Raw genomic sequence first — 25,267 nt, 5'->3', positions numbered from 1 at the left:
ATGCCCTTCCACGGGATGCTCCTCAGATCCTGTGTCAATCAGTAGACACAAACAGATGCTGACAAACAGAAAGACCCTCCCTCTACCCCACAGGTCTAAGGCATGGGAAGCCTGGCTGCTGTCCCAGCTAATGCTGTAACATGCATTTTATAATAAAACTCATCATCACCATATCTATCTATATCTATATCTATATCTATATCTATATCTATATATCTGCATCGCTACATACATGATGAATGTGTTGTACGCATGCATATATATATAATATATATACATTTATATATATATATTTGCTCTCTGCAAAGGCATCAAGCCTTTAGAGATTATTTTACTCAAACCTTGGTGGCAAGTTCCAGAAGCCCAGCTCGGTTCATGGGGGCTAGGCAATGAGCATAGTGGGAAAGACGCCCACATACCACATTGCAACATAGGTTCAACTTCCAGCTTGGATCCCAACCGCAGCTTCCTGCCAGTGCAGACCCTGGGAAGCAGCGATGCTGGCTCAAGTGACTGAACTCCTGCCACCCGCCTGGGAGACTGCTTTGAGCTCCTTGCTTCTAGTTTTGGCCCTAGCACAGGCACGGGACCATAGGCCTTTGAGAAGTGCACCACGACATGGGAGCGCTCTGGATGCGTGTGTTATAAAGCTCATTCATTTTTAAAGCGGTTTAGACAGAAGGGAATTTATTGGTAGAAGGACCAAACTGCAGAAACGACAGGGTGGAGCCATGGGCTGAGAGGGCTGGAAGCAGACACTCCTCTGTGCGTCCCCCAGCGGCTCCTCCAGGCATGCTGCTGGCCCCCTGCGCCGCACGGGAAGGGGTGCGCTCCCCCAACACACAAGTACACGCCCACACACACACACACACACACTGAGAGAAGAAGGTCCAGTCCTGGGGAGGGGGAGGATGAAGAGGGGAGAGTTGCTCTGTGGCGCACAGAGAGTGGCAGCAATCACTCCACAGCCTTCACGCAGTCTCTTCCTGAACACTGGACGGATTCGGGCTGACCGAGTGACTGGCTGGGAGGCGGACTCTTCCATGTTCCCAGGGCTGAGGCCTCGTGGCTTCCCCTCCCAGCCGGGGCTGGGGACTGAGGGCGCAGGTCACCTCACACGCAGCGCAAAGGCTGCATTGAAGCCTTGGAGCAGCAGGGTCTCAACCTCTCCAAGTGCAGACCTAAAAGATCATTCAAGAAAAACAGAAAACACGTGTTGGTAAGGATGGGGGAAAACCCAGAACCCCTTTTCACTTCTGGGAGGAAATAAAACTCACAGCTGCTTTAGAAAACAACACCCAGTGCAAATTCTTTTTTAAAAAAATGTAAATAAAAATCATTATGTGACTCAGCAATTCTGCTGAATGGGTAGCCAGAAGAACCATAGGAAGACAGGTGCTGTGGCAAGGCACGCTAAGCCCCCACATGCAGCACCAGCACCCCATGTTAGAGCACTGGCAGCTCTGCTTCTGAGGTAACATGGGACCTGTGACCCTGCCACCTGCCTGGGAGACCTGGATGGAGCTCCTGGCTCCTGGCTTAGCCTGGCTCAGATCTGGCTGATAAGTCCATTTGGGAGTGAACTGGCAGACCGAAGAGACCTCTCTCTCCTGTCTCTGTCACTCTGCCTTTCAAATAAGCACACAAATAATCCATGGTAGGATCCCAAGGAGACGTTTGTATACCCACAATCAGCCATGTTATTATTCACAAGAGATGAAATGTGGAAGCAACTTTAGTGGCCGTGTAGGGAAGGGGGGTACACTGTTATTCAGCCTTTAAAAGAAAGGAAATTCTGAATCATGCCACAAGGTGGGTGGGACTGAAGGATGCTATGCTCAAAGAAATAAGCAAGTCATGGAAAGAGATTGCTAAGAGGGCATTTATAGGAGATGCTTAGTTGGGGCATGTGCAATGGCTCAGTTGGCTAGTCCTCCCCTGCCTGCAAGCACCGGCATCCCTTATATGCTCTGTTTGTGGCCCATGTGCTTCAGTTCCCATCCAGCTCCCTGCCTGTGTCCTAGGAAAGCAGCAGAGGGTCACCCGTCCAGAGTCTTGGGACCTTGCACCTTGTGGGAGACCCAGAATGTCTTTGGATCATCTCAGCTCTGACCGGTGCAGCCACTTGGGGAGTGAACCAGTACATGAAAGCTCTTTGTATCTCCTTCTCTCTGTAAATCTGCCATTCCAATAAAAATAAATATTTTTTTTTTTAAAAAAAGCAGATGAGACACCTAATGTCACACTCAGAGAGAGAGAGACAGGAGGTGGTGGCCAAAACTGGGGAGGGAAGAGGGGTGGTAGTTACTGGGCAGAGTTTCCAACTTTAAGATAAACTAAGTAATGGAGATGAATAGGGGTGGTGATTGCACAAGATCATGAATGTGCTTAACCCTAAACCACACACTTTGAAAGGGTGATGATGTGTATTTCATGACAATAAAAAGTTTTGGAAAAAATAAGTCATCCCTGCAAAGCAAAGCACACTTAGAGAACTGGCCAGTCCTTTAGTGAGGCAAGAAGGGGATGGCCCAAGGGAGCCCACCAGTGGGCTGGGCACAGGGATTCCAGGAGGCCTGTCCACCCCAAGGACTTTGCCTGGGAACCCAGAAGACTCTCCTTGACTGCTTGCTGGGTCTGGGCATCCCCAACCACAGGAGCGGCACAGGTGCTGCTGGAGACAGCTGTGAGCTGCCCGGCCTTCGTGAGCCTTAGGAACACCCAAATCAATCAATCAATCTCTCTCTCTCTCTCTCTCTCTCTCTCTCTCTCTCTCTCTCTCTCTCTCTCTTTCTCTTAAGATTTACTTATTTTGGGGCTCAGTGCGGTGGCCTAGCAGCTAAAAGTCCTCACCTTGAATGCGCCAGGATCCCATATGGGCGCTGGTTCTAATCCCAGCAGCTCCGCTTCCCATCCAGCTCCCTGCTTGTGTCCTGCTTGGGAAAGCAGTGGAGGACGGCCCAAAGCCCTTGGATCCTGTACCTGTGTGGGAGACCTGAAAGAAGCTCCTGGCTCCTGGCTTTGGATCAGCGCAGTTCCAGCTGCTGCATCATTTGGGGAGTGAATCATCAGATGGAAGATCTTCCTCTCTGTATATCTAACTTTGCAATAAAAATAAACAAATCAGAAAGGCAGATATCCAGAGAGAAGGAGACACAGATCTCCCATCCACTGGTTCACTTCTCAAATGGTTGTGATGGCTGGAACTGAGCCAATCTGAAGCCAGTTGCCAGAAGCTTCCTCTAGGTCTCTCGTGTACACGCAGGGTCTCAAGCCTTTGGGCCAGCCTCTGCTACTTTCCCAGGACACAATAGGGAGCTGGATAGGAAGTGGAGCAGCCAGGACAATAACCAGTGCCCATATAAGATGTTGTGCTTGCAAAGGGGAGGATTAGCCAATTGTGCCATCGCGCCAGGCCCACCTAAGCTTTCTGTTCCCTTCTCCTGGTAAGCATTCTCTGTGTGTCTGGGTGTATTCGCCCCCCCCACCCCACCCACCCACAAACACACACACTCCACGAATCCACCAAAAGACAGTGGTGGCCAGGAGCAGACTGAGTCTAGGTGGTTCCTTAGGGGGAGAAAGGGCCTCTGGAGCGGTGGAGGAAGAAAAGAAGTTTCCTGGTTATTCCCGGTTCTGACACCCACACCCTGTGCCCCGAGCCTGAGGGTCACAGCCTGCTGGGAGTGGGACAGGGCCGAGCAGCAGCGGCTGGCAGGGCAGGAGGGGAGAGCAGGACTGGCGGGGGGGGGGGGGGGGGGGGGGGGGCGGGGGATGCGCTCTCGCCAGGGCGGCTCCTGCGCCTCGCTCACCATGCCCGGGTCCCTGAGCTCCTTCCCGCGACCCTCAGCTGCAGCCTCCGCTGGCCTCCGGTGTCTGGGCCGGTCCCTCCGTGATCATCTCCCACCATCGCGGTTCTGTCGGGGGTTGTGGCGCTCCCGGCCTCCGTCGCAATGCTTGCCGTCCATGCCCAGGCTGGCTCTCTTGCGGGGCCGGTTCTGTCTCCAGCTCACACTGCCTGGTCCCCATCTGTCTCGGCCCACCTCCATCCACGGCCATGCCTCTCAGGTCCCGCGTCTCCATCACCACGTCTGTCTCTTTCTCTGCCCGTCTCCTTCTCCTCTCTGCCCGTCCCGGTCCCAGGTTCCCGGGCTCCATCTCGTCCTCGCCGCCTCCTCCACCTCCCACCCCCAACTCCAGGGTTGTCTCCGCAGTCCCCGCCGGGCTGGGACCCCGCTGGGGGCGGGATCCGAATAACTCGGTTAGCAGGACAAATTGAATTAACTTCTTCACTCGAGCGCCGCCGGGCCTGCCTTCCCCGGGCTCCCGCGGGGCCGCAGGTGGAGAGGCCCGGCGAAGGAGGTCGAGACCCACCGGCTGGGCATCGGGTGGAGACACTGAGTGGGGCAAGATGCGGGCCCCGGGGGGCCGGCCCGCGCAGCTCCGCCCCGCACCTCGGGAGCCCCGAGAGCGCCGCAGGGACCTTTTGGGGTAGGGGTGGGAGGTGGGGGGGTCGGGGCGGCAGGGGCGTGGCCTGGCCCTCCTCGACCACGCCCCCGCGGAGCTCGCCCCGCCCCGCCCCCTCCTCGGGGTCCTGCGCGTTAAAAGGCGCGCGGCCCGGCCCGGTTTGCACTTTGCGTTGCACCCGGGCAGAGTGCGGCCGCGACGGGGCGGGCTGACTCTCTGGCGCTCAGAGACGGTCTCGGGTCCTTGGCGCCTGGCGCTCGAAGCTCCATCCCGACCTCCACCCGGACCCGGACCCAGACCCAGACCCAGACCCCGACCCGGCCCCGGCCCCCGCCCCTGCCCCCCGGGCCGATGGACTACTCCTACCTCAATTCGTACGACTCGTGCGTGGCGGCCATGGAGGCGTCCGCCTACGGCGACTTCGGCGCCTGCAGCCAGCCTGGCGGCTTCCAATACAGCCCCTTGCGACCTGCCTTCCCCGCAGCGGGGCCGCCTTGCCCCGCGCTCGGCTCCTCCAACTGCGCGCTTGGCGCCCTTCGCGACCACCAGCCCGCGCCCTACTCGGCAGGTGAGCGCCGCCCCGGCCCAACACTCCCCCCAAACCCTGCGGAGCCCTTGCCCCTGCCCCACAGAACAAGTGAATGGCACGGCCACCTACGGCCACCCCCATATGACTTGGCCAGACCCTCCAAAGCCCCTAAAACCTCTACCTCCACTCGGTGATGCGAAGTTCCCCTTGGCAGGAATGAACCCCACCCTCCTTTATCTCCCGCTCCTCTCTGGCCCTGCCAGATCTCAACTCCATCCCCTTTGGTCCAAGGAAACAGACCCTCGCCCCAGCCGGCTCCACCATCAGGCCCTCCCCTGCCCACTCGCAAAAGCTGACTGTCCCCGGTGTGTCCAATCGGTTCGCCCAGGCCCCTATGTGCGTGACCCAGCAGCAAACCCCCTGTGGCCGCTGGACAGCCCAGATAGGAACCTTCTCTGAGAGCCGCAGAAAGGCCAGGCCCCTCCTGTTCTGTTTGGGCCTCACACCGCCTGGGGCCCAATCCCTCTGCATCACCAAAACCAGTTCCCATCGTCTAAAGAAAGGGGGGCTTAGGTCATTAAGCCACTTTCACTTCCCCATCCCCCCAGTCTCCCAGCTAGAGCCCTGCACAGCCCAAACGTTCCTGTACCCCCATACCAGTAGACGCAAGTCCCTGTGGGAGCCCTCAATCTCTCCTAGCGACTGGGCTGTCCCCAGCCTGCCCCACCCAATTTCCTTTTCCCTTCTTCCCTCCTGGGGGGGACCACCAGTGATCCTAGTAGAAGGTCGGGAGGAGATGGGTGCATGGCTTTGCAGGAACATGCAGGCTGTCTGGAACAGGGCTGGGCCGGATGAAGATGGGGCTTGGGGAGGTAGGGAGAGGACTTGGGGAGCAGGGGCTCCAGAGAGACAGGAGGGAAGATGCAAAGACTGGGGGGACCTAGGGAGCCAGGATTGAGGGTTGGAGGGTTGCAGATGGGTCCCAGGAAAGATTAGAGATAGTCCAGAAAGATGGAGCTAGGGGTTGGGTTTTGGCAACAAGGGTGAGGGTTGACGAATGCAGAGATGGAGATGGAGGCCCCTAAGAATACAGGTGGGAAGGTAGTATCAGATGTTGGGATGCTGACCTTGGAGCAGTAGAGACAGGACTGGAGATGGAGAGAGGTTGGGGAAGCGAAGATAGCCTTGGGCGGGGGTGGGGGGGAACACACAGAAGGTGCCTCTGAGGGAGTGGAGGGCAGAAAAATGGAGGAATTTGGGAGAAATAAGGACCCTTCCCCATGGACACAAAGAGAAGAGGGGCCCATAATGGGAAAGAGGAAGAGAGATTCGGATGAGGAAGAGGTGAGGGGTGCACCTGGAGGGGCGTGGGGACCTGGGATGGGAGACATAGGGCAGAGGGAAGTAAGGAGAGATGCGGGAGGGGCCCTGGTTGTGCGTGCAGGGGGCACCTGCAGAGAACTGGCAGGGGTCTCCGTGGAAGTGGAGGAAGTGGGACCTGCTGCTGCTGAGACGGCCCACACACAGACAGACACATCCAGGGCTGGGGCTGCACAGGGCAGAACCTGAGGTCAGTCCGGCAGAGCAGCTGAGCGCAGAGGGCGCGGACCAAGGGGCAGATGAATGGGCAGGAGACCTGGGCTGGAAGGTTGGACTCTGATTTCTTAGCTTGAGCCTAGTCTTGGGGTGCGGATCTCCTGAATCCCTATTCTCCTTCATATCTGCCAGTCTGCGCAGCCAGGAGTAGGGATGACTGCCCAGGGGCCAGGGTGGTGGTGCCCACGATGCGTTCTGGTTTAGGACACGGTTTGGCGGGCTAAACTCTGCTTCTCACCCCAACCCCCGCCTCCTCGTTCACCCTCATTGTCCCTGTCCTCCCCTACACACCCCTCAGTACCCTACAAGTTCTTCCCGGAGCCGTCTGGCCTGCACGAGAAGCGCAAGCAGCGGCGCATCCGCACCACGTTCACCAGCGCGCAGCTCAAGGAGCTGGAGCGCGTCTTCGCGGAGACCCACTATCCCGACATATACACGCGCGAGGAGTTGGCGCTCAAGATCGACCTCACCGAGGCTCGCGTGCAGGTGAATTGTGCGCGCGCGGAGAGGTGCCGGGAAGTTAGCGCCCGGATACCCGGGGTTCTCGGTCAATTGCATCCTGGAAGGCTAGAAGCGAGGCAAGAGGGCGCAATCCGGGGATCAGCCAGAGGAGGCAGCTCCGGGCTGGGGGACCTGAACTGTTTAGGGCCACATTGCTCTGCTTCGACTTCCGCCTAAGTCTCCCTGGTAGGGCTGGCGGGGTGTTATGGGGGAGTGGGGTGGGCCAGGTGGCACCTCCAGGGGCTCCTCTCTGTCACCACCCGCCAACGCTGCTGCTATTGCTGCCGCTGGGACCACTGAACCCGGGGCAAGTGCAGAGCCGAGCCAGCAGGGCAGACCCTGTTGCCTGTCAGAAGACAGAGATCAGCCGGCCGCCTTGATTGGCAGCACTGAACAAAAGGTTTCCCCAGCGCCCCGGCCTTCACGCACCTGGACCTCTGCCCCCTGGACCCAGACAGCCCGTCCTAGAGCTTTCTAAAACAGGGCTTGCGGAACAAGGCTGCAGGTGAAAAAGAGCGAAAAAGAGCAAAGGCAGACAAGTGGAGGACCCCCGGAGGAAGGGACGGATGGAGGGGCGGAGTGCCGAGAGCCATTGCTCGCAGGACGGGGACCTCTCCCAGGCCGGTCCATTTCTCCGGCCGCGGTCTCTGGCCTCTTGACCCTCTGCCTTCGGTCCCGCCTGACTGGCACCCTCCCTGTTCCCGCAGGTCTGGTTCCAGAACCGCCGGGCCAAGTTCCGCAAACAGGAGCGCGCGGCCAGCGCCAAGGGCGCGGCGGGCACGGCAGGAGCCAAAAAGGGCGAGACGCGCTGCTCCTCCGAGGACGACGACTCCAAGGAGTCCACGTGCAGCCCCACGCCCGACAGCACCGCGTCGCTGCCGCCGCCGCCACCACCACCGCCCGCACCCAGCCTGGCCAGCCCGCGTCTGAGCCCCAGTCCGCTGCCCGCCGCCCTGGGCTCTGGGCCCGGGCCTGGGCCGGGGCCGCAGCCGCTCAAGGGCGCGCTATGGGCCGGCGTGGCAGGCGGCGGGGGCGGGGGCGGGGGCGGCCCGGGCGCCGGAGCAGCCGAGCTGCTGAAGGCCTGGCAGCCGGCGGAGCCCGGGCCGGGACCCTTCTCAGGAGTTCTGTCCTCCTTTCACCGGAAACCCGGCCCTGCCCTCAAGACCAACCTCTTCTAGCCACCGGCCTCCGGAGGCTCCCCAGCTTGCCCCCAGAGCCGCCCTGGGCTCAGGACCCAACAAAATCCCATTCTGGTACCTGCCTGGAAATCCCATCTCTTCCTGTCCCCCATGGTGTCCGACCCCTCCGTGTGCCCACCCTGACCTTGGAGACCAAACCAGGGCCACTGGTCTGCCACCTGTGCCTGCAGAGTGGAACCTTTCACAGGGACCCCCTCTTGGAGAACACAGAGCCCTCACCAGCCTGGATTTCTTTGCAGGTGGGATCAAATGACACCTAACCCCAAAGTGCCCTCAATGTGAGCGTCCCCAAAGAGGAGCGGCACAGCCCCTTCGCTGGTTCTGCTGCTGGTTGAATCATTGTTTATCTCGGTGGCCAGGGATGCTGGCTATCCCACCCCCTTGGACCCATTCCCTACTGAGGCTGGGGTCAGCCACAGGAGTCCTGTGGCCTTGCATCCCTCCCCCTTCCTGGCAGGTCTGGCGCCCAGTGCACCTGTCAGAGTGGAGGGGCTGTAGAGTGGAGGTGGTGGCAGAGGCTTCCTATTCCTGTTGTTTTTTTTTTTTTTCCCTTTGGTTGTTGTTGTTCCTTTTCTTTGAAAAACTTGTAATTTATTGAGGTGAGTTTTGCTCAATCCAAATAAAACTTAATTTATTGAAGACATCCCTCCGGCAACCCTTTGGAGTGCCCAGACAGGGGCATGGCTGTTTGCAAAATCATCCCCCGGTTGCAGCCAAGCGAGGAACCAAGCCCCGCAGTTTCCAGCACAGGGAGGGGCAGGCCAAGCAACAGCCCGCCCCTCCCCAGCAACCCCAACAACACTGGGGCGACTTCCCTCCCCAAACCCACACAGAAAAGTTTAAATAACCAGAGCCCAGGTCCAGGGCTATTCCTTCATTTCCGAACAGACATTCCCCTACTCTCCCTGGAAGAGCTGGAGGAGGTCCTGCTGGGGCTCCCCCTCCATGGGGGACCTCAGAAGCCACTGGGGCGAGTTGGGGGAGGGATGGACACAACCAATTGTAGCTCACTGGCAGGCGCCGCCCACAGAACTGGATCCAGGGACTGACAGCACCAGACCCAGTGACCAAGGTGGTTGGTACCCTTGGCAACTGGAGCCCTGGGCCTCAAAAAGATGAGAAACAGGATGTCCTAATCAGGGCTTTCCAGATGATTGGGCAGTGGAAGATGCAGATTCCCAATAAATAGGCAGAGAGGTACTGCCCCAGCCCTAACTTCCCACTCCCAGGGCTATAGCTAGACCTCAGTCCAGGAGGAAGGCACCCTGGAGTTTGCAGCTTGGCCAGATTGGAGCCATCACTTGCTGAGCTGTAAGGTATCCAGAAGGAGGCGCTTGTGAGCTGGGTCCTGCACCCCAGCCTCCTCCAGGTCTTCCTCGGTGATGTCACTAAGTGGGGGGAGGGAGAGAAGCTGAGAGCTGGGCCCCTGGTTCTGCCCCACCACACCCCCAGGGGGGGGTCAGACCCCAACCCATCCACCTCCAGCCCCACCCCAACCTGAGAAACTCGAGGTCATCCCAGCCATTGTGCACCAGGCCCTCCTCGTAGCGCTCCAAGCCAATGGCCCGCAGCCAGGCACCCATGCCGGCTTCACCCAGCCCGCCGACCCGCCCGCCCTGCGGGCATGGAGCCTGGGGGAATAGGGGGGCATGGTTAGGGAGAGATGGAAAGCTCCTCCCCACCCCCCATACCATGGAAACACCTATGGGTAGCCATTTTACCCACGCTCTGGGGGGAAGCAGGTATGTACAACTACTGAGTCATGTCCTCCCAGGTCGTAGGACCAGAGGGGATGTGGGGACCTGCTGGATACTACAGTGAAAGGATCCCACAGGTGGAGGGCATGCAGCAAGCACACTCCTCAGGTACAAAGGACAGGATAATCACCCCTAGACCACACACCTCCTCTGCCAGGTCCTCCTGGATGCTCTCTCGGATGCGGGGTGGGGGGAAGCTGAGGGGACGGCCATAGTCCGAGGGCAGTCCTCGGGGCGACTGCAGCTCCAGGGGGCTAGGGAGGAGCGCCAAGCGTGTAGGCCCCACGGGGGCATAGTCCACCTCACTCAGTGTCTTGGCCATCTGCAGCACCGAGCAGGAGCGGTCATCCCCGCTGGCCACCTCCCCCAGGAAAGCACTGGCAGGGGAGGGAGCTGGCGGCAGCGGGGGCCTCGGGTGGGCCTTGGGTGTGGGTGGACCACGGCTTTCACCACCACTGCGACCCCAGACCACAGGCCCTGGCAAAGGATCCAGGCTTGGGGGCAGGAAGATGGCCGAATCTGGCAGGGGAGGGGGTGGGAAGTCCGGAGGGGGTAGCGTGCCCCCAGTCTCCTCATCGGAGGAACTCCCCTCCCCAACGCGGGGGGTCCGGTGGCGCCCAAGTTGTGGGGCAGGCACAGTGATTGCCACTTTGTTCTTAGTGGCAGGTGGGGCAGGGGCCCTGGCAGCTGAGGGGTGCTCTGGGGGCAGCAGCTGGTGCGGGACCCCCTCGAGAACGTAGTATGCGGGGTTATTGAAGCTGTTCTTGGGTGGGGGGGCCGCCGCCCCTTCTGGCTCAGGAGCACCCTCTGGCTTCAACCTTGGGAGCAGGAAAAGGTAGATTAGAACCCAGAAACTCACGAAGATGACAAGAGTGATAGACACAACACAGGGAGAACTGGACAGGAGACAGCAGGCCAGTGGGAAGACCACGCGTGCCCTCTCCTGCCACTGTCTTAGAGACGGGTGGGTGGGCAGGGGTAGGAGTTCTCCAACAGATAACCCTGAATGCCCTTTCTTCTTGCTAAGATTCTCAAGGCTTGTGTGCCTTTGTGACTAAGCACAAACGCACAGGCCTCCTGCAGATGGGGAACAAAGGCCTCCCAGGAGAGGGTCAAGGACTGCAGACTCTCAGGAATTCAGCCGGGGCTGAAACAGCTGCAGAGGAGTGGAAAAGCACCACAGGGTACCTCAGGGTGACAACCAGATTGTCCTCAGAGAGCAAGTCTCCCTTGCCCCAAGAAGGAACATCAGGACCTAACACTGAGGTTACAGCCTTCCTTTTTCATACTGGGTCTGATATTCACAGCAGTGGGTGGGGGGCTGGGTTATCTGAGCAAAGAATCCGGCAGAAAGCATCTCCCAAATCCGTCTGACCACAGGCCTGTTTCCAACAGGGTCCTGGGGAACGGGTTGCAGGGCCTCACACACTGAGCCGCGTGGGCCCCCTTTTCACAGCACCTCAAGCTCAGGCCATTTGTGCAGGGAGCAGCTTTGAAGGCAAGCTCTGGAGGAAACGCTGACCATGCTCCCTTTGACTCAGAGCCACACACACCAAGGGAGGCCTGACTGGCCAGACTGGCCATGGGCAAAAGGCCACGGGTGGCAAAGGATCCTAGGGCTGCCCTGAGAGGTCCAGGGTGGGGGGACGATGGGTTCCTTCTCTCACCTGGGGGTCAAGGGGTCCTCCCGGGGAGCTGCTCGGGGTGGAGCCGGTGGCCTCCCAGTGGGTGGTGGTTTCTCTGGTTCTTCGAACAACTTGGACAGCGGGCAGGAGGCCTCTGCAGAGGCTGGCTTGCGGCTCCCTGACCTGCCCAGGGTGCACAGGACAGGGAAATGAATGGTGCTGATCTGGGCACTTAAGGAGAACCCCTTCAGGTGTGTGCAGTAGCTGTCACAGCCCCAGCTCACCTGGGCTCCTGGCTGCCTCGAGACACAGAGGGGGCTTTGCTCTTTGTGCCAGCCTCATCCTTATCAACACTGATCCACTCTAGGACAGAAGATGAGGGGAGACTCAAAGGGGCGCTGAGGGCCTGCCACCTGCCAGCAGCCGCCTAGCCTAACACTTCCCTCCGGCCTCCTACCCTGATGCTCCTCCCCCATCCCATGTCCCATCCTTCCCAACGGAGCTCCCACCGTAGAGCCGTTCACGGGTGCCCAGGCGCTCCGTGGGCACCCGCACCTTCATGGAACCTCGGATGTTGCCTGTCTCCTCGCCACGGTGGGACAGGAAGGTCAGGAACTGCTGGGCCGTGCTGCCAATCATGGACTTGAGTGCAACCACACACTCCCCTGAGGGTGAGATGAAACAGCTCACAAACCGTCAAGCCTTTCTCAAGTCCGGCTTGGTTTTCCTGCACTCCTGAGCACTCCTCGCCCCTCACCATAGGACTCGTAGCCATCCATGGACTTGACTGTGAGCAGGAGGTGCTGATCTTGCAGGTATTCGATGTCAGCCAGAATGGGCTTGAGCTGTGAGTAGAGAGGCCCACTAAAGAACAAAGCCCCAGGCCAGCACTGCAGTGCCGGCATCCCACATGGGCTGAAACTCCCGCTGTTTCACTTCCCATCTAGTTCCCTGCTAATGCCCTGGAAAGGCAGGAGAAGACAGCCCAAGTGTTTGGGCCCCTACCATCCACAGGGAAGACCTGGAGGATGTTCCTGGCTCCGGCCTTTGCTCCTGAGTGAATCCTAGCCACTGTGGACTTTTGCAGAATAGACCAGTGGATGGAAGATCTCTCTACCCCTCTCTCTTTGTAACACTAACTTTCCAACACTAACTTTCCAATAAAGAAATCTTAAGAAAAAAAAAAAAAAAAGAAGCCCCAACCACCCTTCTGTCCTTCCCACATCTGCTCTTCCCCCCTGCCCTCAAGCCCACCCATGTTCACCTCCTAAGAAAAGACCCCCAAACCCTTAACAGAAAAGACAGCCCTGTGCAAGCCTTCTACAGCACTGTAACTGATTAGCTTTCTGCATCCGTGGTCAGGACAGGGCCTGACATTTAGCAAGTCTCAAGAAACATTCATTGAGTGAATGAACAAACTGCCAGCTTAGCTGCATAGCGTCCCAATAAAGCCAATGTCCTTACCCTCATGCACACATGTATGAACATGTGCACACACACACTTTCCACTGGTCCCACCCTCCCTCCCAGGCAGGTTCCCCACAGTGTTCTGCCACACCCCTTGTGGCCTCACCCACAAGCCCCAGCCCTGCCCACAGCCTCACCGTAGGCAGCTGGCGTGAGGACCACTGCACTTTGAGGAAGTTGATGTTATCACTGCTCTGGGCATCGTTCTCGAAGCTCTTCTTGTACTCTGGAGGGGTATGACAGGGATACCCAACTGACTGCCACCTTCAGGCTTCCCCTCCCCCTAAGTAGAGGGCTGATGACTCTGGACTGCTACTGGTCCCCTCTCTTCCTCCCCGGGGCTCACACCCAGCCCTGGGCCCCATCCCGGACCCTCCAGGCAGGTGGAGTAGAACTCAATGAAGAACTTGGTGCGGCTGGCTGTCTTCACAATGGCCTCGATGCTCTCAAACTCGATGTAGGCCTGGTCTGAAGTCTTCGAGAGCCCTGGGAGGGGTGTGGGAGGACAGACAAGAGGGGCTAAGAGGGGATCCCAGGAGCAGAGGGACAGATGGAGGCTGAGCTTGGGAATAAAAAACTAAGGAAGCAAGGCCAAGAGGGACTTTCCAATTCTAAACCGCCAAAGGGGAGACCCCAAAGCCGAGGCCAGGGATGAAAGGCCTGTCTCGGGTGGAGCTGGGGACCAGAGGCATATGGACCTGCCCACTGACAATCTGCCACCCCTCAGGCACACCTAGGCTCACATAAACATATTTTTACACACACACATGGACCTAGGCATGCAGACATATCACGTCACACTTCTGTGCTCGCATGTATGTACAAAAACACATGTGCACACCAGCCCAGGCCACACCTGTCCCTATATAGACACAAGCCACAAGTATATCCACAAGAGTCACCTTTCTTGGAGATGAACTGAGAGGTAACTCCCACCTCAAATGTCCCAAACACAGGAGAGTGGTCGCTGGTGACTATGTCATCTGTGCAACCTGTGGAGGGGGCATGGAGCTCAGGAGAGATGTTCCTATTCCCTGCTTCCACCTGCTGAGCCCTGCCCCACCCAGCATCCCCCTATCACCCAGCCTGAGAGGCTCTAACCATAGGAGTTGCAGATGATGTGGGTCTCGGGGTAGGACTTCCAGAGGATCCGGTCACACCATGAGGGCACGTTGGTCCGGACCTGGGTCAGATTGGGAGGTGCAGTGTGATCACATCTGTCAGCTGTATGCTGCACAGCCTGTGCCCTACTAACATGGTACCAGCATCCACCTCCCTCCTTGGAGCTTCCCACCCCCAGGATCACCCTGAGTGATCCTACAGGCTGAGTCCTCACTGCAGGGCCCCGAGGACACACTGGGTTTCTGCTCACCCCAGTGGGCTTCTGCTTGTGCCAGGCATATGTATCCCGGGAACCCCGCTCATAGCGGTAGGTAGGTGGAAAGGAGATCTCCTCCTCACCTAAGGAAAGCAGACAGGGAGGGTTCAGGGTCCTGAAAACCCAGACAGAACGGGCCCCCTGAGCCCCGGATGCTGCCCGCCAGGCCCATACTCACTGAATCGAAGGAACACCTTGTGCTTCTCCCGCTCCAGGTTGAGCTGGTCCACCCTGAGCAGGGGCTCAAACTCCTTCCTGCTGATGTAGTTCAGGATCTCCTGGGTTGGGAGACACAGAGGGTCCTGAGCCAGAGCTGGGGCTGATGGCCATCAGGCCCCCAAGCTTCCTCCCAATCCCCCCATCACCCCTTCACACACACACACAGGGCCCTGCTGGCACCTGGATATCCATATCCAGGCGATAGTTGAGGTCCCCAAACCAGAAGAGGTGGGTGAAACGCAGAGAAATGTCGAAGGCATTGAGCTGCCGGTCGCCCAGCGAGAGCAGCCGCAGGATATCTAGGTAGTTCTGGTTCCGCCTAAGATTGGGAGGACGGGGAGAGGTTGGCAAGGAGGGGGAGAGAAGTCCCGGGATCAGGAGTCAAGGCCAGGCATAATTCAGACCGTGGCTGGGAAAATGTGCAGAGGGAGAGATTGCGAGCAAGGCAGGGTCAGCAAGAGACAGAGGCTCTTGGCTGGCCTGGATGAGATGAGGGTCTCTGGGGACAGGGGTGTAACAGGATCATGGCCAAGGAGGTGGGAGGTGGGAGAGGGGATAGGCAGCAGGCGACCAGGGGTGGGGGGAGGAACACTCACTCACCGCGCAGTCTTCTCATTCCCCGAGGTGAGGTGGCAATTCACAAAGCCAAATGAGGTGCCATTGAACATGAAGGAGACACCCACAGCTCCCTTGTTCCCTGTCAGGGCCAGTGAAACAGGAGAGCCCAGGTCACCTGGCAGGACTACAACTATCCCTGCATCCCTCAAAGCAATCGGGAGAGGAGCCTTCCTCCCAGCTGCAGGCATTGTGGACAGGCAGGTCCCAAGCCCTCACCAGGGCTCCTCACAGGCCTAAGCGAGCTCCTTGGTGCTGATAGACCCACAGACTGGATCCCAAGGGAGCCCTGGATTGCAAATCACAAGGTGCAGACACCATGCCTCGCTCTTCCATCTACTGGCTGAGTGCCCCTGGATGGGCTACTTGACCACTCAAAGAATTTTACTATCTACAAAATGGGAGCAACTCTCCTGGCCTCGCCTTCCCAATGGCACTGGAAGAGATGTAGAATAGGAACTGTTCTATGAAGCTCAAAGGACTCTATCCATGGGATGGGAGGCGAGAAGGAAGCTGAGACTGCCAAGGTAGGGCAGACCCTGAACTGAAGAGGTGGCAGGAGGTAAGGTCAGAGGGAGCCCGACGCCTTCAGGAAGTAGCCTTCTGCTCACCCAGAGTGTTGGCAATGCCAGTCTTCACGCTGGAGGTGCTGACATGGCTGATGCGGTTCTCATGCTCTGGCTTGACCAGCACGGCCACCTTGATGTTCCACAGTGACTGCATGGCAATCTGGGTGGAGCGACTGGGGTCAGCTGGGTTCCGGACTGGGGTACCTGTCTGCACTGCCCCAGGACTGTTTCAGGAGCCAGCACTGGGCCAAGCAGATGTTACTTGGGATATTCCCATACCGGAACAGTTGGGTTCCAATCCCAGCTCAGCTCTCAATTTCAGCTCCCTGTTGATGCACACCTCGGGGTGTGAGTCGAGTAGTGGGCCCTGTACCCACAAGGGAGAGCGTAACTGAGTTCACAGCCCCTGGCTTCAGACTGACCCAGCCTGGCTATTGGGGGCATCTGAGCAGGAAACCAATGGATGGGAAATCTCTGTCTCTCTGCTTTTCAAATAAATATTTAAATGTGTGTGTGTATATTACAATAACGAAAGGGCCAATTTGTCAGAAAGAAATGTCAATTATAAACTGAAATACAGCTAGCCATACAATTCCAAAATACAGGCCCAGCGCCGTGGCCTAGTAGCTAAAGGCCTTGAATGTGCCGTGATCGCCTTGAATGCACTGGGATCCTATATGGACGCCGGTTCTAGTCCCGGCAGCTCCACTTCCCATCCAGCAACCTGCTTGTAGCCTGGGAAAGCAGTCGAGGACGGCCCAAAATCTTGGGACCCTGCACCCATATGGGAGGCATGGAAGAGGTTCTGGGCTCCTGGCTTCGGATCGGCGCAGCACCGGCCGTTGCAGTCACTTGGGGAATGAATCAACGGATGGAAGATCTACCTCTCTGTCTCTCCTCCTCTCTGTATATCTGACTTTCCAATAAAAATAAAGAAATCTTTAAAAAGAAGAAACTGCGAAAGAACTACTCTAAAAATAAAGGCCTGCTAGCCTTTTTCCTAAGGAACCAGAGGATGTGGCCCTCCTGTAGCAGGGACATATGTTAGGTGCTGCAAAGGCTAAGCCAGGTGACCAGAGGACAAACCAGTTCAGCTGTGTCTCCCAGGGTGGTCCGTGAAGTCAAGCAGGAGAATGTGGAATGGGTTGTGAGGACAGGGGCCTAAACAGGGTGACCCCTCACCGGGCGGTAATCCAAATCTGTGAACTCCTTGAGGCCCCCACGCAGTAGGTCCAGCCACTCTCGGTCGCCCACCGAGTTCTCCTGGGTCCCAAAGACATAGATGTCATGGGGGATGGTCACAGTGACCTCGTCCAGGGTCTTTCCCAGACCCTTTGATGTGAACCAAGACGTCACGTGTTTCGGAGGGGGCACACTTCCTGGAGGGGGCAGGGGAAGGAGGTCAGGCACTGCTCTGACCACTGCCCTCGTCTCCCCCCAGCCCAGCCAGGCCCAGCCCAGCCTGGGGCCTCACCCATGTTCCAGGTTCCTATGAAGACAGAGATCATGTCAGGCTCATCCTGCTTGGAGTGCTTGTTCTTCATGAGTTGCAGCAGCTGGCAAAAGGCCTCCCGCTTCTGGGGATAAGGGGCACAGCAGTCCGTCAAGGGAGGGAAGGTGCCAGGAGCCCCCACCCACAGGTGCCAAGAAAGCTCATGCCTGCCTAGCTCATCTCACTGTTCAAGTCCACAACAGGTGCTTAGCGAGAGCTCAACCTTGGGCTACCTGCTCTCAATACCCTCTCAGCCCAGCCTGCCCCACCTCTGCCAAGAGGGAAGGCATGCCTACGTCAAATGTCTCCTTTTCCCACTCGAGGGGGTGACGTTCTGGGAGCAGCCCCCTGTCCCAGGTCCCAGCTGCTGCTCACCCGAGCACTGACGAAGATGAAGTCCTTGCGTTGGGTCCGCTCCTTCTCTTTCTCAAACACAACGCCAAGCTTGTTCTGGACACGCTGGGACTTGATGAGCTGGCGGACTGGGAGACAGTGAGGGAGGGCAGGTCACCCGGGCCTGCACCACACGGGGGCTGAGGACTCTCCCCCCAGCTCACCTGCCCATCTGGCCCCAGTCCCCTGGCTCACTGCGGTCATGCGTGAAGGTGGTCCAATCCTCCTGGGAGTCCCGCTGCCTTCTCAGCAGCACCAGCCGGCCACCCTCCACATCCACACTCAGCGTGAACTTCTGTGATTTCCCAATCTTGGTCAGGTCTCCCAGAGTCACATCCAGCTTTACCTGCAGGCCAGGAGGCAGGGAGGCTGTTGACATGACCTGGCAGACAGCACCCCTTGCCAGAGCACCTCCAGGCTCCTGGGGCTCCTAGGGAGGGATGCCCCACCTGCCATGTACCTCGAAAGCCTGCACAGGGATGGTCTTGGCCTTACGCGTGGATGGCTGCAGTGGGGCAGGGGGTGCTGTAGAGCTCATATCCTGTAGGGCCTTCAGGGCCTGGAAGGACCAGAGTAAGATCGGGGCACACACTGAGGGCTGGGGGACAGTTGATATTGAGGGGATGGGGTGCATGCTAAGCTCTGGATCAGGGCTGAGGACAGGGCCGAGCCAGTGAGGATGGGCAGAGATCTAGGGTCAGGGACAGAGGTCAGGGGTCATGCCACCTTCTTCTGGATGCCAGACAGGAAGTCCTTCAGCACGGAAAGCTTCAGCACCAGGCTTTCTAGTTCCTGCTCTCCTGTCTGAGTTGTGTTCTAGGGGGCAGAAGGAATGAGGGTAGTATGCATGGGCTCTCAGCGGAGGTATGCTGACCAGCCCAAGAGCAGCCACCACCTCCCAGGGCACTCCCCACCGTTCCACCTGCTGCTGCAATAGGCGAGTCACCATGGGCGAGCTCTGCTGGTCAAACACCTTGGACAGGATCTCCAGGCCCGACAGCACCTTGTCTACCTCACTAGGGGAGACGGCAGGATGGAAGATTAAGAAAGGGGGTGTGGCTGGCGTAGCCTCTGCCTTCACCCCAGGCAGGGGATACAGATGAGGGGAGGTCAAGAGGCAATGGGGTCAGAGGTTAGAATGCAGTGCACAGGGTCGGCCGTCCCCAGATACCTGTGCAGCCTCCGGCACGAGGTGGCGAGGGTTCGGGTGAGGTGGGGCAGGTTGCTGGCACCACCCCTCACAGCCTCCAGGTCCAGCCCATAGCTGCCCTTCAGGTACTCATGGGAGATGGTGCTCAGCCCATTGGGAGTGCTTCAGGGGGCAGGGAATCAAGAGTCAGCAGAGGTCCTCCCCACACTGTCCCACCACATCCACTCCTTCAAGAAACAGTACTGGTGGGGGGGTCAGGGCAGGATGGCTCTCAGACGGGGGAGGTAGGGAGGCAGTTCTCCTGGGAGGAATGGGACCTCCATGAGGGAGCCTGGGGTCTCACCTCTCAGCAGCTGGAGTCGTGGGAGTCTCAGGGACTGGCGGGGGGCTGGCAGAAATGCTGGTGGAGCCGGAGCGTGGGGGCAGCGGGGGCTTCTCATCCTCCCCATCTGTGGACAGGGGTCAGTGGGGTAGCAGTGGGATGACTGGGTGTGTGTTGGCAGGGGCAGAGGTTCATGTGACAACTATCAGAGACTTCCCAGAATGTACAGGGATTAGGGATGGTGGTCTCAGCGGGGAGATGTGACTGAGACAGGGAGGAGTCAGGTAACCGGCCTGCAGGGCAGCACCTGAGGCATCGCGGTCTTCCGCCGGGTCTGGCTCTCTCTCCCCCTCTACAGGCAGCAGCAGGGCACACACCAGGCCTTGGTTGGGCTGGGCGTACAGGCCGATGAGTTCCCCCAGAGTCTGGAAGCGGCGCACAGGCACACCCTGCGAGGTCTGTGGGTCAGGCAAGGGGGAAGAAGGGGAGAATCAGCCAGTAGGGTCCCAAGCCCTGGCCTGGATCAAGGGCAGGCAGGGGTCAGAGGTCCAAGGTCCTACCTGCACTGCCAGGAAGTCCTCCCCATCTGGCAAAATGCGGTATGTGTGCACATGTTTCTGATACCTGATGGCAAAGGTGGGGCACAGCGGCATCACTTCCTCCTCCTGCTGCCACATGCCTCAGCTACACAGCTCCCAACCCAACCACTGGCCCAGGCTGCACAGGATTAACAGTGGCACCTATCCACTTCCACTCTTGCCAACAGCAGCAGCAATGGCCAGACCTCCCCCCCAACTCCAGAGACTCCACACCCACTGGGGAAGCAACAGGCAACTCTTTTGTGGCTTCTACAGCTGTCTAAACAGCCCCTCTGGGCTGTGGGATCAGGCTGGGCCCCCCGCCAGAGTAAGAATCCTCAGAAACCCAACTGGCCTGTCTGTATGTGTGTGCCCACCGTCTGTGTTTAGATTGTCACCTGGCCCTTTGTGTCCAATGTTGGGAGGGGTCAATTCACTGGGGAGTACAGGGGCATCATTCTAGGCCCCTATGGGAGACTCAGCCTCTGGGAGCTCCAGGCTGAGGAGGGGCAGGGCAAGGGGGGTGCTGACAGACAGCAGTAGCAGCTGAACAGGTGACAGCTGAACCAAGCACACACTCAATGGAGGATGGAGGACCCCACCCCTAAACACACACACACACACACACACACACACACACACACACACCAGACCACCACACCTCAGAGACCACTAGGTCAGGGAAGGCACTGGGACCTGGTATGTGTGTTGGGCAGGTGCTGGCAACACCTGTGGGAGAACACCTCCCCCCACTACCAACAACCATGGCCATGAGGTCATTCTCTCCCCTCTGCAAGTTAGCTCTGTACAGAAGGAATCCTGGTGGCCTGTGTTTAGCAGGTGTTGTTGTGTGACTGGGTGTGTCAGTGTGTGCATTGGGAGTCTGTGTTTATAACAAAAACAGTGTCCCAGTAACTGAACCCTGTCTCTATGCCAGCCTGCGTGCCCAGAGTCCTGCAGATCTCACTGACTGTTTGCACTCTGAAGCAGAAATAATGATCATCCCCATTCTCCAGATGGGGACACCGAGGTTCAAACACAAGAAGCTGATCACAGAGCGAGCAAAGAGCAGAGCTGAGTCTTCAACTGGGTCAGATGCCAGGGTCCCTATCCGGGCGTGCTGCTTGGCAGCCCAGTGAATGATGGGGGGCATGGGGGTATCTCTCCTTCTATTCATGTCCTTGTGGGTGTGTACAGGGAGGCAAGCATGTTTCTGTTGGAAAGTCTAAGGAATTACCCATTTCTAATCCTCAGGTTCCTAAGACACAGGGAGATGCCAGAATCAGCTGGCAAAGCTGCAGCCCACCCCATCCTCACCAGACAGACCCCCAACCCCCACCCAGCCATTCCACCTGGGCCCTCCGTTGGCAGTGGAGCCAGGATTCACCCCATTCTGGGACGAATAATGTTCCCCACCCAGACACAGGCCCCAGCTGTCCCCCTCCCACTCAACAGCTGACCTAGCACCTGCTTCTCCCTCCCCTCTCTAATTAGGGGTGTGCCTCCAAGGGGGCTGGGAGGCGAGACTCCTAGGACACTCATCTGCCCAAGCTGCCCCTCCCTAGAGGCATGAGGCAACCTCTGGGCTATTGGCACAGGGGACTGCACAGCCGCCCACCATAGAGGCTGCTCCATGTGCAGCAGGATGGCCACCAGCATCCCCGGTGTCTACCCACTGGATGCCAGCAGCTCCATTCCAACTGTGGCCAATCAGAAGTCTGTCCGCTGGTCCAGGAGAGGGGGGCCAATTCACACCCCAGTGCTGCTGGGAGCACAGAGGAGTATGAGAGAGTCGGGGGTTGGCGGGACAGGGGCATTCACTAAGGGGCAACCTAACTAGATGGCTACACAAAGCCCCTGCAGTTTTCCACTCACTCTGGCCCACTTAAGGCAGACTTGGGGACCGGGGGGGGGGGGGGGGGGGACAGGTCATGGAGAAGACCACCAAACTGAAAGTGCAAGCTCATGCCAGTATCACTGCACCACTGCTGCCAGGTAGAGCCCCAGGGACAGGCCCGGTTGGAGAAGCGCAGGCTTAGCACTTCAATGGCACTCAATGGCTTCAGGCTACAGCGGTCAGCCAACCAGAGGCCAGGCACACTCACTCACTCACTGAGTCATGAAATAATGGCATGGTCCCATACACCTTAGCCCTCTGCGTCCCCAAGTCCTTGCCCTCAGTACCCACCACCACCACACACACCCCTCCCAGTCATCTACTGCCAAGCCACAGGCGGGACCCTCCCCCGCCATGGGGCTGCTAGCCATTTGCACCACACCCCCTCAAGTCCAGCTGCCCCCTGCTCCACTCACAAGCAGAAATGCCGGCAACATGGGGTGCCCCTACTACCAGTTGGATAACGGGGAACAGGGTGCAGCAGGGAACCTGCCTGTGTTCTCCCCCATCACAACCACCATGGGCTGCAGAACACCCCAGCATGCTGCGTCCTCAAGGCCCCAAGAAAGTGCGCCCAGACATGGAGGCAGGAAGTCGGAGCCCCTTGCACCCTCCCTCAGCCCCCAAGTACAGCCAGGTCCCCTACTCGAGCAGAAGAAGGCAGAGTTGGGGCCCAGCAGTCCCCCAGCCCCGGTCCGCTTCATGCACCTACCCACGGTCCACTCGGTGTGCGCCCCGCCCGCCGGGGCACCCCCAGCCCTCCCATACCCGCCGTTCACTCACAGGACGCAGAGCGCGAAGGCCCCTGCCACGCTCTCGCTGTCTCGCACCAGGAAGCTGCCATCGCGGCCCGCCCGGGCTAGCAACTCCTCTGCGGCCGCGCGACTCAAGTCGCGGTGGTACCAGGCAGGGACCGGGCTGCCCAGTGCGCCCCCGGAGCCCGGCGCCCCGCACGCCGAGGCCATGGCCCCGCGGCAGGGCTCAGCGCCACCCGGTGCGCCCCATCCGTCTGCCCCGGGGCGCTAGAGGCTGAGGCCAGAGCCTGGCCCGGGACTTGGATTGTAGGATCCGCGGGGCCCGGCCCGAGCTGGGAATCCGGGATCGGCGCGATCCGCCGCGCAGGCCGCCTAGCTCACCGCACCACCGCCGCCTGCAGCACCAGCCTCAACTTGAAGAGAAACAAAAGTTTGTTCAGAGGCGGCGGGGGAGGGGCAGGCGCACAGCGCCGGGGCCGGCGGCCGCCCCCTCCCCCTCGGCTGGGCCGCGGCCCGGACCTCCCCAGCCCCCAACCAACCTCTTTCCGTGGGGACGCGGCCTCTGTGCTCCCGCGGGACCCTGCTCCCCGGCGCTCCCCTAGGAAGTCCAGCCGCCACCCCCCAACACACACCGAAGTCCAAACACTGCCCTCAATCCTTACCCTGACACTCCAGGGGTCCCTCGTCAACATTCGGACTGAAATGACCCTGAGCCCCCTCCAAACCCTCTCCCCCACGCCACCTCCTACAGCCCCACGGGACGGGGTTCCAGAAGCCTGGGCTGAACCAGTCCCATCCTTGGGGCTGACAAGACCCCTCCGCCCCAAGGAGGGCGTCCCTTCCACCGGAGACCCTCCCCACCCGCCCCATTCCCTCAGGGGCCCCAGACCAAGTCTGGGAACCCCGGTCGCTCACACAGTCCCGCCCCGCCATGCCTCACCCCTTGCGCTGCGGGCCGGGGTCTACAAGGGGCGCCGCGGTGCTTAGGGGAACGGTTCTCTGGCCCCACAGAGGGAAGGTGCCCCGAACTCGGCTGCCGACCTGGCGCGCGCGGCGCCCCGCGGTGCTCCTCCGGGCCTCTTCCCCGGCAGCGGCCACTTAAGATGGCCCTGGGCCGCCCGCCCCGGCGCCGCGGCCCCGCGCAAGCCCGGCTGCCCGCTGCGCACCCTGGGGCGGGGAAGAGGCTACACAAGGGGCCGACTCCGTGACACACGGGGCTCGCAAAGCTCTCGGCGCGGCCCGGGCCTCCGGCGGCGCCCCCGAGGGGGCGACTATTTCTGTTATTAATGAAGGAGGAGGGACGGTGACAGCTGTGCAAACTGTAAAGCGCCGCGCGGGTCGGGCGCGCATTCAAACGCGACCCGGCTACTCCCTCCCGAGTCAACAAACTCCGCGCCTGGGTGCCGGCGATGCGGAGCTCGGGCCCGCGCGGGCGGAAGGCGGGGGGGGCGCGGCCCCAGGAGCGGGACGGACCCAGGGAGCACCAGGCCCGCCCCTTCCCCTCATCGCCCTCCCCACCCCCCAAAAAAAGACCTAGCCGGTGGCGGCGTCTCCAGGGAGTCCCCTTCCTGCCCCGCCCCTCCGCCTAGGCTCCTTAAAGGCGCAGGCCGCCTGCCCGGGGCCCGCGCCGCCCTTCCCTTGGCGACTGTCGGAGGATCGCTTTAACCTGGCGGGGAACTTTCACTTTGCTAAATTGAACCTGTTGACAGGGTCCGGGTCACTGCGGTCGAGCTCTTTCCGTAGTTCCAAATCCGTATGGCTTATAGCCGGGCTGGGCTAAAGTCTGGGACAGGAAAAGGGAATGTGTGGGACCTTCCATGCTAGATAGGAATCAGTACCCACCCTATACTATCTCCGGGTCCTTCCAGAAGCCCAGTAACGGAGCCCAGGGCTCCACCCTCCCGCCGCCTCCCCATCCTAGGCCTTTGGGCCGCAGGAAGGATGGCTGTGGTGAGGAAGGGGCAACTTGCAGCGTGGTAGAGGAAGGAGAGCTTGCCTAGGAGTCCGTACACCTCTGCCACCTGCGTGTGGGCCTGTGCCTCCGCGCAGACGCCTGCATCGGGGCTGTGGAGATGAAGGCTCCCCAAGGGGAGATCCAGAGATCAGTGCAGGCCCCAAGGCTGGGCAAATCCCTTCAGGATGGACACAGATGCCAATCCTTCCTGAGGAACAGAGGCGCTCCTGTCCCTGGAAGGCCCTAGGGAATCCTCAAGCTCTTCCAGTGACAGCTCTGGCTTGCTTCCTGGCCTGCACCCCCTGGATTTCACCCTCCCCCCCTCTCCTGCCCCATTTAGCTCCCTCCCTGCTGAGGATCCCACGCCCTGACTTCCCTTCTGTCCAGATAGCATGGAGGGTCAGGAGCTGGACCCACAATTCAATTTCACTTTACACCTGGGGGGGAGGATGAGGAGACCCATCTCACAGTGCAAACCAAGGTGTGGCAGCATGCAGCCAGTGCTTCGCATTCACACCTCAAGTGGCAGAGCTGGGATTCAAACCCTGGCAGAGTTGCCCTCATCTGAAGGAATCCACAAGCTATGGCCCTTATGCCCCAGCCACTTGTAAAGCCATCGTCTGAGCCAGAGGTGTCAGTCTGCTTATTAGGAGGAAGAAATGCAAGTAGAGACCTGCCATGGAGCAAGAAGTGGCTGACAGAGGGGTACAGAGTGAATGCAGGATTGCTTAGAGCTGCCTTACTTGTGGGACTGAGCTGAGCCAGAGTGGAGATCTGAGGAGGGCTCACTCAAGGAGCCCAAGT

At 59.3% G+C, this 25,267-nt stretch overlaps 2 protein-coding genes across 6 annotated transcripts; one reads left to right on the top strand and one right to left on the bottom strand.

The window, feature by feature from the left end:
- The first annotated feature begins 4,578 nt into the window (after positions 1-4,578).
- On the top strand, positions 4,579-8,776 carry PHOX2A (paired like homeobox 2A). Its single transcript, XM_004589923.2, has 3 exons — positions 4,579-5,035; positions 6,891-7,078; positions 7,801-8,776. Exons 1-3 carry the CDS (start codon positions 4,819-4,821, stop codon positions 8,269-8,271), a joined length of 876 nt encoding a protein of 291 aa, XP_004589980.1. The 5' UTR covers positions 4,579-4,818; the 3' UTR covers positions 8,272-8,776.
- A 130-nt stretch (positions 8,777-8,906) lies between these two features.
- INPPL1 (inositol polyphosphate phosphatase like 1) lies at positions 8,907-24,224 on the bottom strand. 5 transcript variants are annotated; one of them, XM_058663519.1, is made up of 29 exons: positions 24,209-24,224; positions 22,538-22,922; positions 19,840-19,903; positions 19,587-19,737; positions 19,301-19,406; positions 18,979-19,119; positions 18,730-18,823; positions 18,534-18,623; positions 18,268-18,366; positions 18,003-18,153; positions 17,790-17,896; positions 17,397-17,499; positions 17,105-17,301; positions 15,965-16,082; positions 15,339-15,435; positions 14,919-15,057; positions 14,698-14,797; positions 14,514-14,602; positions 14,243-14,324; positions 14,044-14,133; positions 13,514-13,627; positions 13,279-13,367; positions 12,432-12,519; positions 12,184-12,339; positions 11,959-12,037; positions 11,717-11,857; positions 10,195-10,867; positions 9,790-9,923; positions 8,907-9,680 (listed from the first exon to the last, which is right to left on the bottom strand). In XM_058663519.1, the coding sequence occupies exons 2-29, from the start codon at positions 22,717-22,719 to the stop codon at positions 9,590-9,592; spliced, it is 3,765 nt and encodes a 1,254-aa protein (XP_058519502.1). In that variant the 5' UTR covers positions 22,720-22,922; positions 24,209-24,224; the 3' UTR covers positions 8,907-9,589. The 5 variants fall into 5 exon arrangements, with proteins under 5 accessions (XP_058519502.1, XP_004589981.2, XP_058519500.1 ...); XM_004589924.4 differs by lacking the exon at positions 24,209-24,224 and adding an exon at positions 23,450-24,041; XM_058663517.1 differs by lacking the exon at positions 24,209-24,224 and adding an exon at positions 23,172-23,193.
- Between the last annotated feature and the right edge of the window lie 1,043 nt (positions 24,225-25,267).

The sequence above is a fragment of the Ochotona princeps genome, chromosome 4 (genome assembly GCF_030435755.1).
Source record: "Ochotona princeps isolate mOchPri1 chromosome 4, mOchPri1.hap1, whole genome shotgun sequence".
Taxonomy (NCBI): Eukaryota; Metazoa; Chordata; class Mammalia; order Lagomorpha; family Ochotonidae; genus Ochotona; species Ochotona princeps.
This window is presented reverse-complemented; position numbering and strand designations above follow the sequence as displayed.